Raw genomic sequence first — 13,920 nt, forward strand, 5'->3', positions numbered from 1 at the left:
GCCATTGTTCTCTTCCCTGTGAGTCACTGAAAGTAGGTTACAAGTAGTACCATCAATTAAACCTTACATTTTGCCACTGGATAGGGAACATGAGGTAGAGACAAATACTAGCTGATCACAAGGTGTATTTTAGAGCACCCAGGAACATCCTATCTTCTGTCAACACATTAAGCAGGCTACACATTTCTGTGAACTGAATCCCACAAGCATTGCCTTTTTTATTATTCCAGCCAAATCAGAAGAGGCTTCTGTTTAAGCTTCACCATCCTCTCAGTCCAAGACCATACCTTCAAGATGGCTCTATTTAAGCAGAATATAAACATGCTCTTGAACAATGCACATAGAATTGCATCTGTTTACGTTTTCACAGGGTTTTTGCACGCAGAATCCTCGTAGGTTGCCTAAGATTAAGTGTTTTGTTGAGAAACTCAGCAGCTCAGCCAGATGTCAGATTTGGAAGCAAAAGCATAGCTTAAACATAATGCATTTATGTAGTGTCAGGAAGGGGGAGAGAGAATAAACCTTTTATGTGTGTGTGACAAATTTAGGCAGGTCTAATGCAAAACTGCGATTATGTGCTTGCACTAACAACCTGCAACTACAACACCATTAAAGTGCAGATTTTCACCAGAGGAGGGAAAAAAAGCACAGTCAATTTAAAAAGGACTGTTAGTATCTAAATATGTACATATTAAATACATATACATACAGTGAACTTGAGTACATATGGATAACACTGCCTAATTACAGCGTCTTGCAAACGTAAAGAGAAACAAACCTCCAAAGGCTGTGCATGATAATGATCTGTAGGATCCTTCAGTTCTGCAGCCTCCTTCATCAAACGTTTGACAGCTGAAAAAGAGAAAGCAGAAGGCATGAAAGTAAAGGGAAACAAATGAATAAACACTGCATACAAAAATACACAAACATTTCTCAAAGTGCTCCTTTCAGCAAACTAATCTTTCTCAGCACTTCCCAGCTTCTTCACTGCAGCTAACAGTCCAAGACACAATATAAATTACTTATGCTGAATAGATCTTAAATGAGTTATACAAGCCCAAAGTTATGAGAAACCTTCCAGGTCACAAAGTTTCTCAACTCTGACTGAAGTGGGTTTACATTATTAACTGCACCGAAGATGTGAGATAAAAACAAGACGTGTGTCATTAACAGAGCTTCAAGATGTGCAAGACTAATAACCTCAGTATAATGGGTGTCACATGCATCTTTAAGCAACTCCTAAAAAGCTTTACCCTGACAGCCTCTAGTAGTACTATACTGTAATAGTTAAGTAAGCAGTACAGGGGGTCACAAAAGGACTTGAGAGAAACCAACGCACTGGCAGTATGAGGTGAAGTTTTACACCCGAGTTGCAAACACATATGCACAGTTACCCAGGGCCTTTGTCATTTGAACCTGCTCCTGAGTGTGGACACAGGTATTTTTCCTCTTCTAAATTAAGGGGAGTCATTATTTACCCTCTCCAATCTCCTGCTTCAGAACCACCACCATCCTCTGTATTCCTAGCATCTCCCTTTCTTTCCCTTTTAGTAAGTTGTGTTATATCACTTGTCCTGCCAGGTACCATTACATGCATCATGTATTAATGCCTCACTCAGCCAAATTAAAGAGCAGAATAATTATAAGAACTATGGACAAGAAATTCAAGGATACTGCCTCCTACTTACTTAAAACAGTGCAAATACCAGCTGCCTTTTCAAGCATCTAGGAACTTTAATCATAGTTACAGGACCCCTTAATCCATCCTGTGTACTCAAACCACAGGTGTCCCTCCCACTCATGTAATTATCTAACTACAAAACCCAAGAAACACTGCCCAAATTCTTAGAGTGCAAGCATAAATATACAGTGAAAGGGAACCACAATTCTTTGATTTACAAAGTCTGGCATCACCAGCTGACTGTAGGCTGTGCATAATGCTCAGAATCTAGGCCTTTACTCACTGTCATGATGCTGTGAGGGAAGCTACTCTAACCTTCTTGCAGAGCAATACCGATTTCAGTCTACTGTGAAAAGCTATTTTCCTCCTTCACACTTCTTGACAGCTATAAACAACAGCTCAAAGTTTGAGAATTTCACTTTTTACAAGCCAAAATGCAAACAGACTACGTGGAAATTTGCTACTGCCAGTTGTCCCAGTTCTGCTGCTGCCAGGGGGAGGTGTCAATTAAACATCCTGCAGAGCCCACGAGGTCCTAATCACAAGCAGCAGTGTCAGAGCTCTGCTGAAAAACAGTTCCCCTTGCAACTGCATTAAGGTTTAACAGTTCATTAGTGAGGAATAATAAGAAAACCAGCCTAGACCAGAAAAGGCTTTCCAGCCAAGAAGCCTGGACACTTGCCTTCAGAAGAAGAGTGGCATGCACCAGGAGAGTGAATTCAGGGGTGAGCACCCCAAGAAGGAAAAAGTTAACCATGAGAAAATCTGAGAACGTAGACAGCAAAGCCTGAAGACAACAGAATGGTTGTGGACAAGGCAGACAACTCTGTTACTCAGATTTGCCAGACAAAGGACCAAGATGAAAAATAAATGCAGCCCCCTGTATCAGCATCATGTGCACTTACCCACGTTAACTAATGGAAAATGACAAGACCAAAGAAGATAAATCAAAACCATTCTATAGAAGTCTGCTGACACTGAGAGCAAGGTTTGTATTGAGCCCACCAGGCCAAAATTGGGTGCAGCACCTTTGGCTGTGCACATGGGCCCAAAAAGAACAACCTTTTCACCTCCAGCTCCAAGGCTGCCCCCTGGGTGCCAAGAGCCAGCAACTGGCAGGTAGAACGAGAAGCCAAGGGTTTGCACTGAGAAGTGAGAGACAACAGCCAAGTGGAACCAAGCAGTCAGTGAGCTCCTGAGAACCTGAATTTTAAATGCAAGCAGTTCAAAGCATTTCTTTTGGATATATTTTTGTATTTAACAGTGACACTGTGTATTTCCAAATAATTACTTTATTACCAAAAAGCCACATCATGGATATTTTAAGAAGCCAGCATAAACCACACTGCAATAATGACACATTATCCCGTTTCTGGAATATGGGAAAATGGTAAAAAAGTCATTTCATTGTTGTATACCACAGAGGTGATCTGCTTATAAGAAGTTTTCAGTATTAAACAGCCTAGGATATCTTAAGTACATGTATATGAAGGAAGGCTGAGCGTGTTGGGGGTTCAGCCAGGAGAAGGCTCAGGGCAGACCTTACTGTGGCCTTTCAACACTTACAAGGGGCTCACAAGAAAGAGACAAATGTTTTAGCACAGCCTGTAGCAATGGAACAAGGGGCAATGGTTTGAAACTGGAAGAGGGTAGTTTTAGACTGGACATAAGGAAGAAATTCTTTACAAATGAGGATGGTAAAACACTGCAACAGGCTGGCTAGAGAAGTTGTAGATGCCTCCTCCCTGAAGTGTACCAGGCCAGGCTAGGTGGGGCTTTGAGCAGCTTGGTCTAGTGGAAGGTGGCCCACCCATGGCAGGGGAATTGGACTAAATTATCCTTGAAAGTCCCTCCTAAGGCAAACCACTCTGTGGTTCTATCTCCATATTGCTGGAAAATGCCAACTGACAGGCTGCAAAGAACAGTCTGCCCCACTCCAGGTGCACAACACGTGATCCAGTGAAGAAAACATTGAATTGTCTTTTCTTTCAGCACAGCTGCAGCACTCATGAACACAGCCCTCCTCTGGCTGCGGGAAACTGCCACGGCAGACAGAAACCCATTTCACAAAGTCTGCCTGCAACAAGTACAGAACATGTTTACCCAAACTTCACATAAAAGGGGTTAATGCAAATAGGGTATATCAACCCACTTGAAAAAAAATCACACTGAGTAAAACCAGAACAAGAGGACAGAACACACAACAGCAGAACACAGAATTAACCAGGTTGGAAAAGACCTCTGAGATCACCGAGTCAAACCTATCACCCAACACCATCTAACCAACTAAACCACAGCACTAAGTGCCTCATCCAGTCTCAAGCTGCACTAGGGGAGGTTCAGACTGGATGTTACAAAGAAATTCTTCACAGAGAGAGTGATCACCCATTGAAATGTGCTGCCCAGGGAAGTGGTGGAGTCACCATCATTGGAGGTGTTTAGAAGGAGACTTGATAGGGTGCTTGGTTGCACGGGTTAGTTGATTAGATGGTGTTGGATGATGGGTTGGACATGATGATCTTGAAGGTTTCATCCAACCTGGTTGATTCTATTCTATTCTGAGTATGCATTTGGCAAAGGCAATTCAGAAAAATGAGAATGGTTTCAGGCTCATTCGAAATAAAGAATTGCAAACTGTCAATAAAGTCAAGAAGTATCCCTAACTTGGTAAAAAAAAAAAATCAACTCAAGATATTCAATTAGTGGAAAACAGGTTTCAGAGAAAAATGATCACATTGATTTTTAATAGAATGGAATAGAATAAACCAGGTTGGAAGAGACCTTCAAGATCGTGTCCAACCCATCAACCAATCCAACACCACCTAAACAACTAAACCATGGCACCAAGCACCCCACCAAGTCTTCTCCTGAACACCTCCAATGATGGTGACTCCACCACCTCCCCAGGCAGCCCATTCCAATGGGCAATCACTCTGTGTAGAACTTCTTCCTAACATCCAACCTAAAGCTCACCTGGCGCAGCCTGAGACTGTGTCCTCTAATGTGTCTCTAATGTGTCATGTCTGTAAGCCTGAGAAATAACTACACAGGTAACACTCAGCAATAATTTGTCATTATGTTCACTGAAATTAAATACTGAGGAAGTAAGTTTCTGGGATAAAGCTAATGAGCAAAGGAAAAAGCAAGTGCTATGGACCCGAGGTTCTGCCTGAGAACCTGCTTCTTGTACTATACTGAACTCAAACAGAATTCCTCTGAGAAGCAAAATGTGGCTGTTAAAAAGCTGAGAATCAAATGTGAAGCCACCAGCTTGCTTTAGGATTGAGTTGCAGTGGAAAAAACACAATTAAGAGCAAAATTTGTAGAATGTATGCATGTGGATTTGTTTCTGTAAAACTGTGTCCTAGCCAAATCCCACTTCTTATTAACATTTACCTTAAGCTACCCTGAAATGTCTGTTCAGCACAACTGCTTCTCTTGGCTCTGTCTTGAAATCACATTCAAGCACTCCTGCTATCACACCCAAGTAGACTTGTGTGTATCCCCTGGCCCTGGAAACCCTTCTGTTCACAGAAAATGCAACTGACTAGTCTTCATAAATGTCAATGTTACTGCTTAAAGAGATGACAGCATTTGAGTATCAGTGGTGTTCACTTTGTAAAACATTATGCCTCACTTTTCACAAATCTGTTATTGTGTCCAGTTCTGGGCCCCTCAGTTTAAGAAGGACATTGAGACTCTTGAACATGTCCAGAGAAGAGCAACGAGGCGGGGAGAGGCCTTGAGCACAAGCCCTAAAAGGAGAGGCTAAGGGAGCTGGGATTGTTTAGCCTGGAGGAGACTTAGGGAAGACCTTATTGCTGTCTACAACTACCTTAAGGGAGGTTGTGGCCAGATGGGGGTTGGTCTCTTCTCCCAGGCAACCAGCACCAGAAAAAGAGGACACAGTCTCAGGCTGCGCCAAGGGAGGTTCAGACTGGATGTTAGGAAGAAATTCTTCACAGAAAGAGTTGTTGGCCATTGGAATGTGCTGCCCAGGGAGGTGGTGGAGTCACCATCATTGGAGGTGTTCAGGAGGAGACTTGATGGGGTGCTTGGTTGCATGGTTTAGTTGATTAGGTGGTGTTGGATGATGGGTTAGACACGATGATCTTGAAGGTTTCATCCAACCTGGTTTATTCTATTCTATTCAAACCAAAGACAGGAAGCACAGGGAGGGAAAGGTCTCAGTGCAGCAAGACTCAGCCCCTACTCCATCACATGAAGAGACAGCGTTTTGTGTACAAAAAGATGACTACAAGATCATCAGTGACAGAAATTCATATTGAAGTGATATGGGTTGTGTGTGACAGTATCTTCTGCAGATGGATAGCAACCATTCTGTCTGATCAATTTTCAGGCTTTGTGTTTGAAGAAGTACATAAACGACAAATAAAGGAACCCAAAACATCTGGCATAAAAGCAGAGATCTTCTAATCTTTCAAGTTGACTTATGTGCACTGGGAAGAGCAAACCCAAAACAAGATGTAACAAAAGCTTTCTACTTCCCCTCCATTGTAAGATTTGGAGGTCTGCTCAGGTGTAGTAAATTCTTTCCAATAGCTCTGCTGGTCATGACACCATAAGTAAGGATGCAATTTAATGAATCCAGGTTTTCCAATGAATTAGTAAAGCCCTAAAATATCCTAACCCAAGGGTCACTGGGACTCATGGTGCAGCCATCAAGTGACTTCAGAGTTCACAATGAAGCGTTACCAGCTGAACCACACCACCACCAGTCCCCTCAGCAGCCCAAAGCACCTGGAAACCCATTCACCAAGTCTGCCTGTATTCACACTCAAAAGAACGTCCTGTTTAGTAAGGGTAAGTTTATATTTCATGTAACAGGACAAATCACAGTCAGTCAGTAGCTCAACTGCACCAAGCCAGGATGACACAATTACAAAGACAGGACTAAATTTGTGTGGAAAGCACGTAAGATTTATTGTAAGGCCGTAACATTCAATGAGCTTTGACATTTTAAGTTAAGGGGGGGAAAAAAAAGTCACTTCAAGTGAAGTGGTGACTAAAGCATGCAGGAGTCATTGCAGACTGGGGAGTTACAAAACACTTTTACCCCAGCTCTTGGAGATGGTATTTTGTGCTCCCCACAGAATGGTTTATTAAATCTAAACACACAGAGACTCTAACAGGCTCACAGTGACCTCAGTGGAGATGATTTTTCTGGACAGGTTAGAACATGTATGTAATCATTAGTCAATTAAAAACAGTGAAAGGGGGGAAAAGGAGCCTGAGACAGAAGTACTCCAAAATATATACAATCCCTTTGTAGAACAGTGTCAAATGGTATCTACTCTAGAAATAAGCCCCTTACCACACTTTCAAGTGAGCTCCATGCTATTAATGCTCCTCTCTACCTCTGCATTCCTTGTGTTTATTCCTTTTCACCCCACCTCTCTTAATCAGTCCAAGTTTATGTTTGTCTTTAAATAATGTTTTTCATTCCTGCACATGTTCTTGCATGCTATTTCACAAAAAATATGACTATTTTTATACAAATTTGCATATCATTTTATCATCATTTAATTGCTAATCAAGGCCACATTAATTGAAGGTTCATTAGGACTGAGATACCTGATCATTCTTCATAAACAACTTCACCTCCCTGTATCATCCATCCAAAATAACAAGACAGATGAAACTTTCAATTGGGCAAGTCTTTGAACCCCTGATGAGGAGAAGCCACTGCATAATCATAGAATTGTCAGGGTTGGAAGGGACCTCAAGGACCATCTCATTCCAACCCCCTTGCCATGGGCAGGGACACCTCACACTAGATCAGGTTGCCCACAGCCACATCCAGCTGGCCTTAAAAGCCTCTAGCCATAGGGCTTCAACTACCTCCCTGGGCAACCTGTTCCAGTGTCTCACCACCCTCACGGTGAAGAACTTCTTCCTAACATCCAATCTGAATCTACCCATTTCTAGTTTTGCTCCATTCCCCCTAGCCCTATCACTACCTGACACCATAAAAGGTCCCTCCCCAGCTTTCTTGGAGGCCCTCTTCAGATACTGGAAGGCCACAATAAGGTCTCCTCGTAGCCTTCTGTTCTCCAGACTGAACAGCCTCAACTCCTTCAGTCTGTCCTCATAGCAGAGGTGCTCCAGCCCTCTGATCATCCTCATGGCCCACTCTTCATGTAACAGGGGCTCCAGAATCGGATGCAATACTCCAGGTGGGGTCTCACCAGAATGGAGGGGGAGAATCACCTCCCTCAACCTGCAGGCTGTGCTTCTCTTGCTGCAGCCCAGGATGTGATTGTTGACTTGCTGGAACGAGTCCAGAGAAGAGCAACAAAGTTGGTGAGGGGTTTGGAACATAAGCCCTACGAGGAGAGGCTGAGGGAGCTGGGGTTGCTTAGCCTGGAGAAGAGGAGACTGAGGGGTGACCTTATTACTCTCTACAACTACCTGAAGGGAGGTTGTAGACAGACGGATGTTGGTCTCTTCTCCCAGGCAAGCAGTACCAGAACAAGAGGACACAGTCTCAGGCTGCGCCAGGGGAGATACAGGCTGGATGTTAGAAAAAAGTTCTATACAGAAAGAGTGATTGCACATTGGAATGGGCTGCCTGGGGAGGTGGTGGAGTCACCATCACTGGAGGTTTTTAGGAGAAGACTTGACGGGGTACTTGGTGCTGTGGGTTAGTTGCTTGGGCGGAGTTGGATTGGTTGATGGGTTGGATGCGATGATCTTGAAGGTCTCTTCCAACCTGGTTTATTCTATGTATTCTATGTATTCTATTCTGGGCTGCAAGTGCACACTGCTGGCTCATGTTGAGCTTCTCATGCATCAGCACCCTGAAATCCTTTTCTTCAGGGCTCCTCTCAAGCCAGTCACTGCCCAGCCTATATTGGTGCTTGGGATTGCCTTGACCCAGATGCAGGATCTTGCATTTGGTCTTGTTGAACCTTGTGAGGTTGTCATGTGCCCACCTTTCCAGCCTGTCAAGGTCCCTCTGGAGGGTATCCCCTCCCTCCAATGTGTCTGCTGCACCACACAGCTTGGTGCCATCAGCAAACTTGCTGAGGGTGCACTCAATGCCACTGTCCCAGCATTCTCTACTACCTTTGTCTATGATGGCACAGGGGACTACACAGATACTTGCTCTGACAACTCAGCAACAGAAATACACAGAAACAGTCACACTGCAACAGACCACGCTAAAATTTCCAGATTTTTCAGTCTTCTGGAACAGGAAAGCCAGCTGTAGGAGCAAACCATACTGATAATGGTCCTCCCCATACCACCAGTGACCACCTTCATCAAACCTTCATCCTTTGGTGCTAGGGGAATGGGCAAAATGGTGAAGAATTAAAACTGCAGTCTCAGGTGGACAGCATCATCATTTTAAAGTCATTTCTACCACAATGTACTATAGATTCAACATTATCCCAAACATCATCATCTGCATAACACTACTTCTCCATACTAATCACACTTCTCTATAGAATTAAAAGCAAATTAAGACAATGAAGTAGCTCATCATTCACTGCTTCAGTGACATTCTCCCCTAGTCAAGTGTCCATTTCACGCTGATCTCATGTAGCAAGACAAAACCAAAATGTGAAACTGCAGAACTACAAAACTGTCTGGGGCAGCCATAGGTTCAAAAATTGCTTTTATTTTAACATCTAATTTGACAGTTCCTGTGGTTCCTGCCACAAAACAAATGTAAAAGCCGTTTGTCAGGAGATGGGTCTGATTCTTTCCATCCAAGTCATCAGATACATCCTATGCAGAAGCCCATAATACATAGAATACATAGAATAAACCAGGTTGGAAGAGACCTTCAAGATCATCGCGTCCAACCCATCAACCAATCCAACACCGCCCAAGCAACTAACCCACAGCACCAAGCACCCCGTCAAGTCTTCTCCTAAAAACCTCCAGTGATGGCGACTCCACCACCTCCCCAGGCAGCCCATTCCAATGTGCAATCACTCTTTCTGTATAGAACTTTTTTCTAACATCCAGCCTGAACCTCCCCTGGCGCAGCCTGAGACTGTGTCCTCTTGTTCTGGTACTGCTTGCCTGGGAGAAGAGACCAACATCCGTCTGTCTACAACCTCCCTTCAGGTAGCTGTAGAGAGTAATAAGGTCACCCCTGAGTCTCCTCTTCTCCAGGCTAAGCAACCCCAGCTCCCTCAGCCTCTCCTCGTAGGGCTTATGTTCCAAACCCCTCACCAACTTTGTTGCTCTTCTCTGGACTCGTTCCAGCAAGTCAACATCCTTCCTAAACTGAGGGGCCCAGAACTGGACACAGTACTCGAGGTGCGGCCTAACCAGTGCAGTGTACAGGGGCAGAATGACCTCCCTGCTCCTGCTGGCCACACTGTTCCTGATGCAGGCCAGGATGCCATTGGCCCTCTTAGCTGCCTGGGCACACTGCAGGCTCATGTTCAGTCTACCGTCGACCAGCACCCCCAGGTCCCTCTCAGCCTGACTGCTCTCCAGCCACTCTGACCCCAGCCTGTAGCTCTGCATGGGGTTGCTGTGGCCAATGTGCATAAGCCTCCTGAAAAGCTGCTTTACATCTTCAAAGCCTCTCACATATCCTTACACAAGACTCACAAACTCCTGTACTCATATGAAGCACTGACAACTGTTAAAAAAATACACAATCAACTTTTAGTCAGTCTGTCCTCTCACCCTCAGAAATGGACCTTTTAGTCCACATATCCCTCAGAGCAGCAGGTAACTGCAGGAAGAGTACCGTATTTCAATTCAAAACAACTGCTCAGTCAACACAAAGAGAAAAATCAAATGTAAACTACTTGCTGAACAAACTAAGATCCATCAAGGTCTTCAGTTTTAACCAACTTCTACCATCCACTCAAACTTCTTGTTTTTAAAACACTCTATATTTCATACATGGAAGGTACAAAGCAGCACAGAGCCTACTGTTTTCTGTTAACCGTTTTTTTATTAACAAAGAACTGATGCATGTTTGTTGACAAGAAGCACTTCCTGTACAAAGTACAGAGTGCAGAAAGAAGCATAGTTTGTAGGAAAAATAGTAAATGAATTGATGGCGACAGCTAAGAGAATCACTATCTCTGCACGTTACGATCCGTGTGAGTCCAAGCTCCAAAAGCACTGTCCTTGGGCAGCAAACAGGACACATGCACCATGCCTCCCTCCACGTGCTCTCCCCAGATCTCCAGTGCCTTCACCAGTCACATTCCAGATGAGATCTGCTGAAAACAAGCAAAAAACTCCACCCAAAACCAAATAAAAAGCACTGCTGTTTGTGGGCTCTACAGGAGCCAAGGGAAGTAACTGTGCAGAACTCTTAGTGTCTGTGCTAACACTTGCTGGGAAGACTGCTAACTTCCTGCATGAAAGGGGGAGACTGCCACTACAAAAACAATGACTAGAAGATTTTGTGACTGATCTGGCAGCAGACTAAGGGTCACAGCCCCCAGGGAAAAAAAAAAAAGTAGAGATTATTCCAAGTGGCTGTCTTATAAATTTCAGAAAGTAGGGATACTCCTGAAGCATGAAGAGGATGAAGTCTGTGCTTTAGTCGGCTGAGCTTTAATATTGATGAGAGAGGTTTATCAGCCATATGGTAGCAGGCTTATATACATTGACTAATCCATTTTGAAATCCTAAGACAGAAAATAGCTTGCCCTTTTACAAGTGCCAAAACCAGACGTAAAAATATGAAGCAAAAGCTTCGAAGGCTTTGCCTTGTTGAAGCAATACAAAGAAGTCTGAAGTGTGAAATTTCTTCCCTTCCAAAATGAATGGTCTGTTGGAGAAGAAATCATTTTCAAAAGAAAAAACACCTCTGTGAGAAGAGCTTCAGGTGAGCACCCCCATACCTTCTTGCCCTTGTAGAGGGCAACCGATAGGAGCCAGCAACAGCTTAGCACATGACTCTCACCGTGGCCAGACCCGCAGTGGGCACGACATGGACCTATGGTAAACCAAGAGCTGTCAGAGCACCAGTTTGCACTACCTCTCATCAACAGTGATTTAAGTGATTTGCAGACTTTTAGCATCCATATGGAAAGGAATAATTTAATACATTAATATACTATACAGCATGTTTGAGTTGGGAAAGCAGTACTGACTCACTGTATATATCATTTATCTTTGCCATGTAAGGTTCATTTTGCTATGGAGCAACTCGGGTGTCAAAAATCAACTCCAGTAAGGGTAATTTCCCCTTGAAAACAAGAGGAGCTCGTAAACAACAGAGGGGAAGAACATTTCTAAGTTAAACCACAAACATTTGCCCTCTCCACCCAGAGCCCAGGAGAACGTCACAGAGCACACCACCACTATTTTCAGTGACGTGGCACATCACAACCAGCAAGTATGTTCATGAGGCCTTGCAAATTCCCTGATGCAACATATCCAGTATATCTCCCTAGATAAAATAAAGTCTTCCTTCCTGACAGTTTAAACTCTAACAAGTACATAATTTGCTTTGTGATCCTTCTTCCAGTTATGCAACTTGGGTGTGAAGGTGAGGGACATAATTTAGCAATAGATACATCACCAACTTGAGATGTGTTTTGTAAATAGTCCTCTCATTTACATTTGTAAGGTACAAGTCATCACAATGTGAAGTTTCTCTCCACCTCCCAGGCTGACAATAGGACAGCACCGGTTAAAGAACAAAGCCACTATTCATCTCCACCATATGACGCTGCTAATACCTACTTCCTAAAACCAGAACACAGTGACAGGAGAAAACAGTGGCAGGACAGCGACCAACACACAAACCCAATAACGCCTTACAATCTATGGAAGATGCTTTCAGTAGTGACAGGTTTGCCACGTCAGTGGAAACAGTGATGGTGTGCTCTATGACATGCTCCTGGGTTCTGGGTGGAGAGGGCAAATATTCGCTGTGTGTCCAGCTCCAAGGAGAAGCTCAGCACAGCTGGTGATGGGCCACTGTTCCAACACTGCCATTCTAGAAAGTCCTGACCCATGCTCAGTTTTACGTCCTAGGTAGCAAAACCTTCCCTCCCAAGCGCTGTTTCTAAGACATTTCCACATCTCGAGACATCCCTCTCGCCTCCAGGAGTCAAGAAGAAAATCCACGAGTTATAAAGCATTAATTTTGAACGTGGAATTTCATAAACAAGCACACACATCCGTGTAAATACAGAGCGTACGTTAACACCTCTGTAAAGCAATCTGAGGCCACACAGACCGACCTGTCCCTGGCACTCTGTCCCTCACACGCACCTAGTGGGAAAGGAGGCGATACCCAGGAGGAGAGCCGCCCGACCACGAGTTCAAAGGTACGCTTCCACGAGCCAGCAAAACAGTGTGGGCGGGCGCACCCACACACACCAGGCAGCCAGGGTGTTCTGAGCCGAATTACAGCTCGGAGAGAGTTTTCAACACCATCGCACAGGGAAGCAGACGCGACTCTGCCGGCCTCCGCCTGAACGCCTCCCCGTCCCGGCGCGCAGCTGACACGCAGCCGCGGGCATCGCCGCGCCCCAGAGCCCCCATCCCTTCTCCCCACTGCGGCCTCGGCCTGGCCCCTGCACCTGTCCCACCGCGCCCCGGGGGATGACTGCCAGCTCCACCACCGCCGCGCCCCGGCAGCGGCTCCCGAGCCCTCCACGAACTGCGGCAGCCCCGGGTCTGACGGGCACGACCGGCCTCTGCGAAGAGCGACGGCCTGGGCAGCCTGCGAGGCGCGGCCGCGTACCCGTGCCCGGCCCCACCGCCCCCCGCCTGGTCGCGGCCTGCAGGCGAGGCTGCCGCACGCCTCCCGGGCGCCCGCCGGGGTCTGCCGCGCCGCCTACCCGGACTCTTGAGGTTGTAGCGGCCCTCCATGGCAGCGGGCACCGCTCGCTCCCTCCGCGGCGTCTGTGGTAGCGGGGGCTGGGGCAGGGGGGCGGAGGAGGAGGAAGGCCGAACCCGGCCCAACCCGCCTCGCCTCAGGAAACTCCCCTGACGTGGCAGCGGCGCCGTGACCGCGGAGGGAGGCACCTGCCGCGCCGGCACCGCCCCCGGGACTCGGCGGCACCGCCCCGCGGCCCGGCTCTCGGGCAGGGCCCTGAGGCCAGCCCCGGAGGAGCGGCGCTGAGAGGGGCAGACAGGCGGCTGGGGCGTGGCAGCTGTTGAATACTTGTATGGTTGTGTTGCGCAAACTACAATTCGCAAGCTGCCTGCCCGCCTCTATCCTGGCGTGAAAAAAGGAGCCCCCAGGCTCTAGCAGCGATGGATGGCTTTTGGGC

The 13,920-nt window shown here is 45.9% G+C and overlaps 1 protein-coding gene across 1 annotated transcript in view; it reads right to left on the reverse strand.

Moving 5' to 3' along the window:
• The window catches only part of UBE2J1 (ubiquitin conjugating enzyme E2 J1), a 35,312-nt gene extending 21,697 nt beyond the window's left edge, over positions 1–13,615 (reverse strand). Inside the window, exons 1-2 of the mRNA XM_054162578.1 lie at positions 13,486–13,615; positions 779–852 (exon numbers count right to left, since the gene is read on the reverse strand). Coding sequence (XP_054018553.1) covers positions 779–852; positions 13,486–13,516 — 105 coding nt within the window. The 5' untranslated portion in view covers positions 13,517–13,615. The remainder of the gene's footprint in view (positions 1–778; positions 853–13,485) is intronic.
• Positions 13,616–13,920: the final 305 nt, after the last annotated feature.

The sequence above is a fragment of the Dryobates pubescens genome, chromosome 6, assembly GCF_014839835.1.
Source record: "Dryobates pubescens isolate bDryPub1 chromosome 6, bDryPub1.pri, whole genome shotgun sequence".
NCBI lineage: Eukaryota > Metazoa > Chordata > Aves > Piciformes > Picidae > Dryobates > Dryobates pubescens.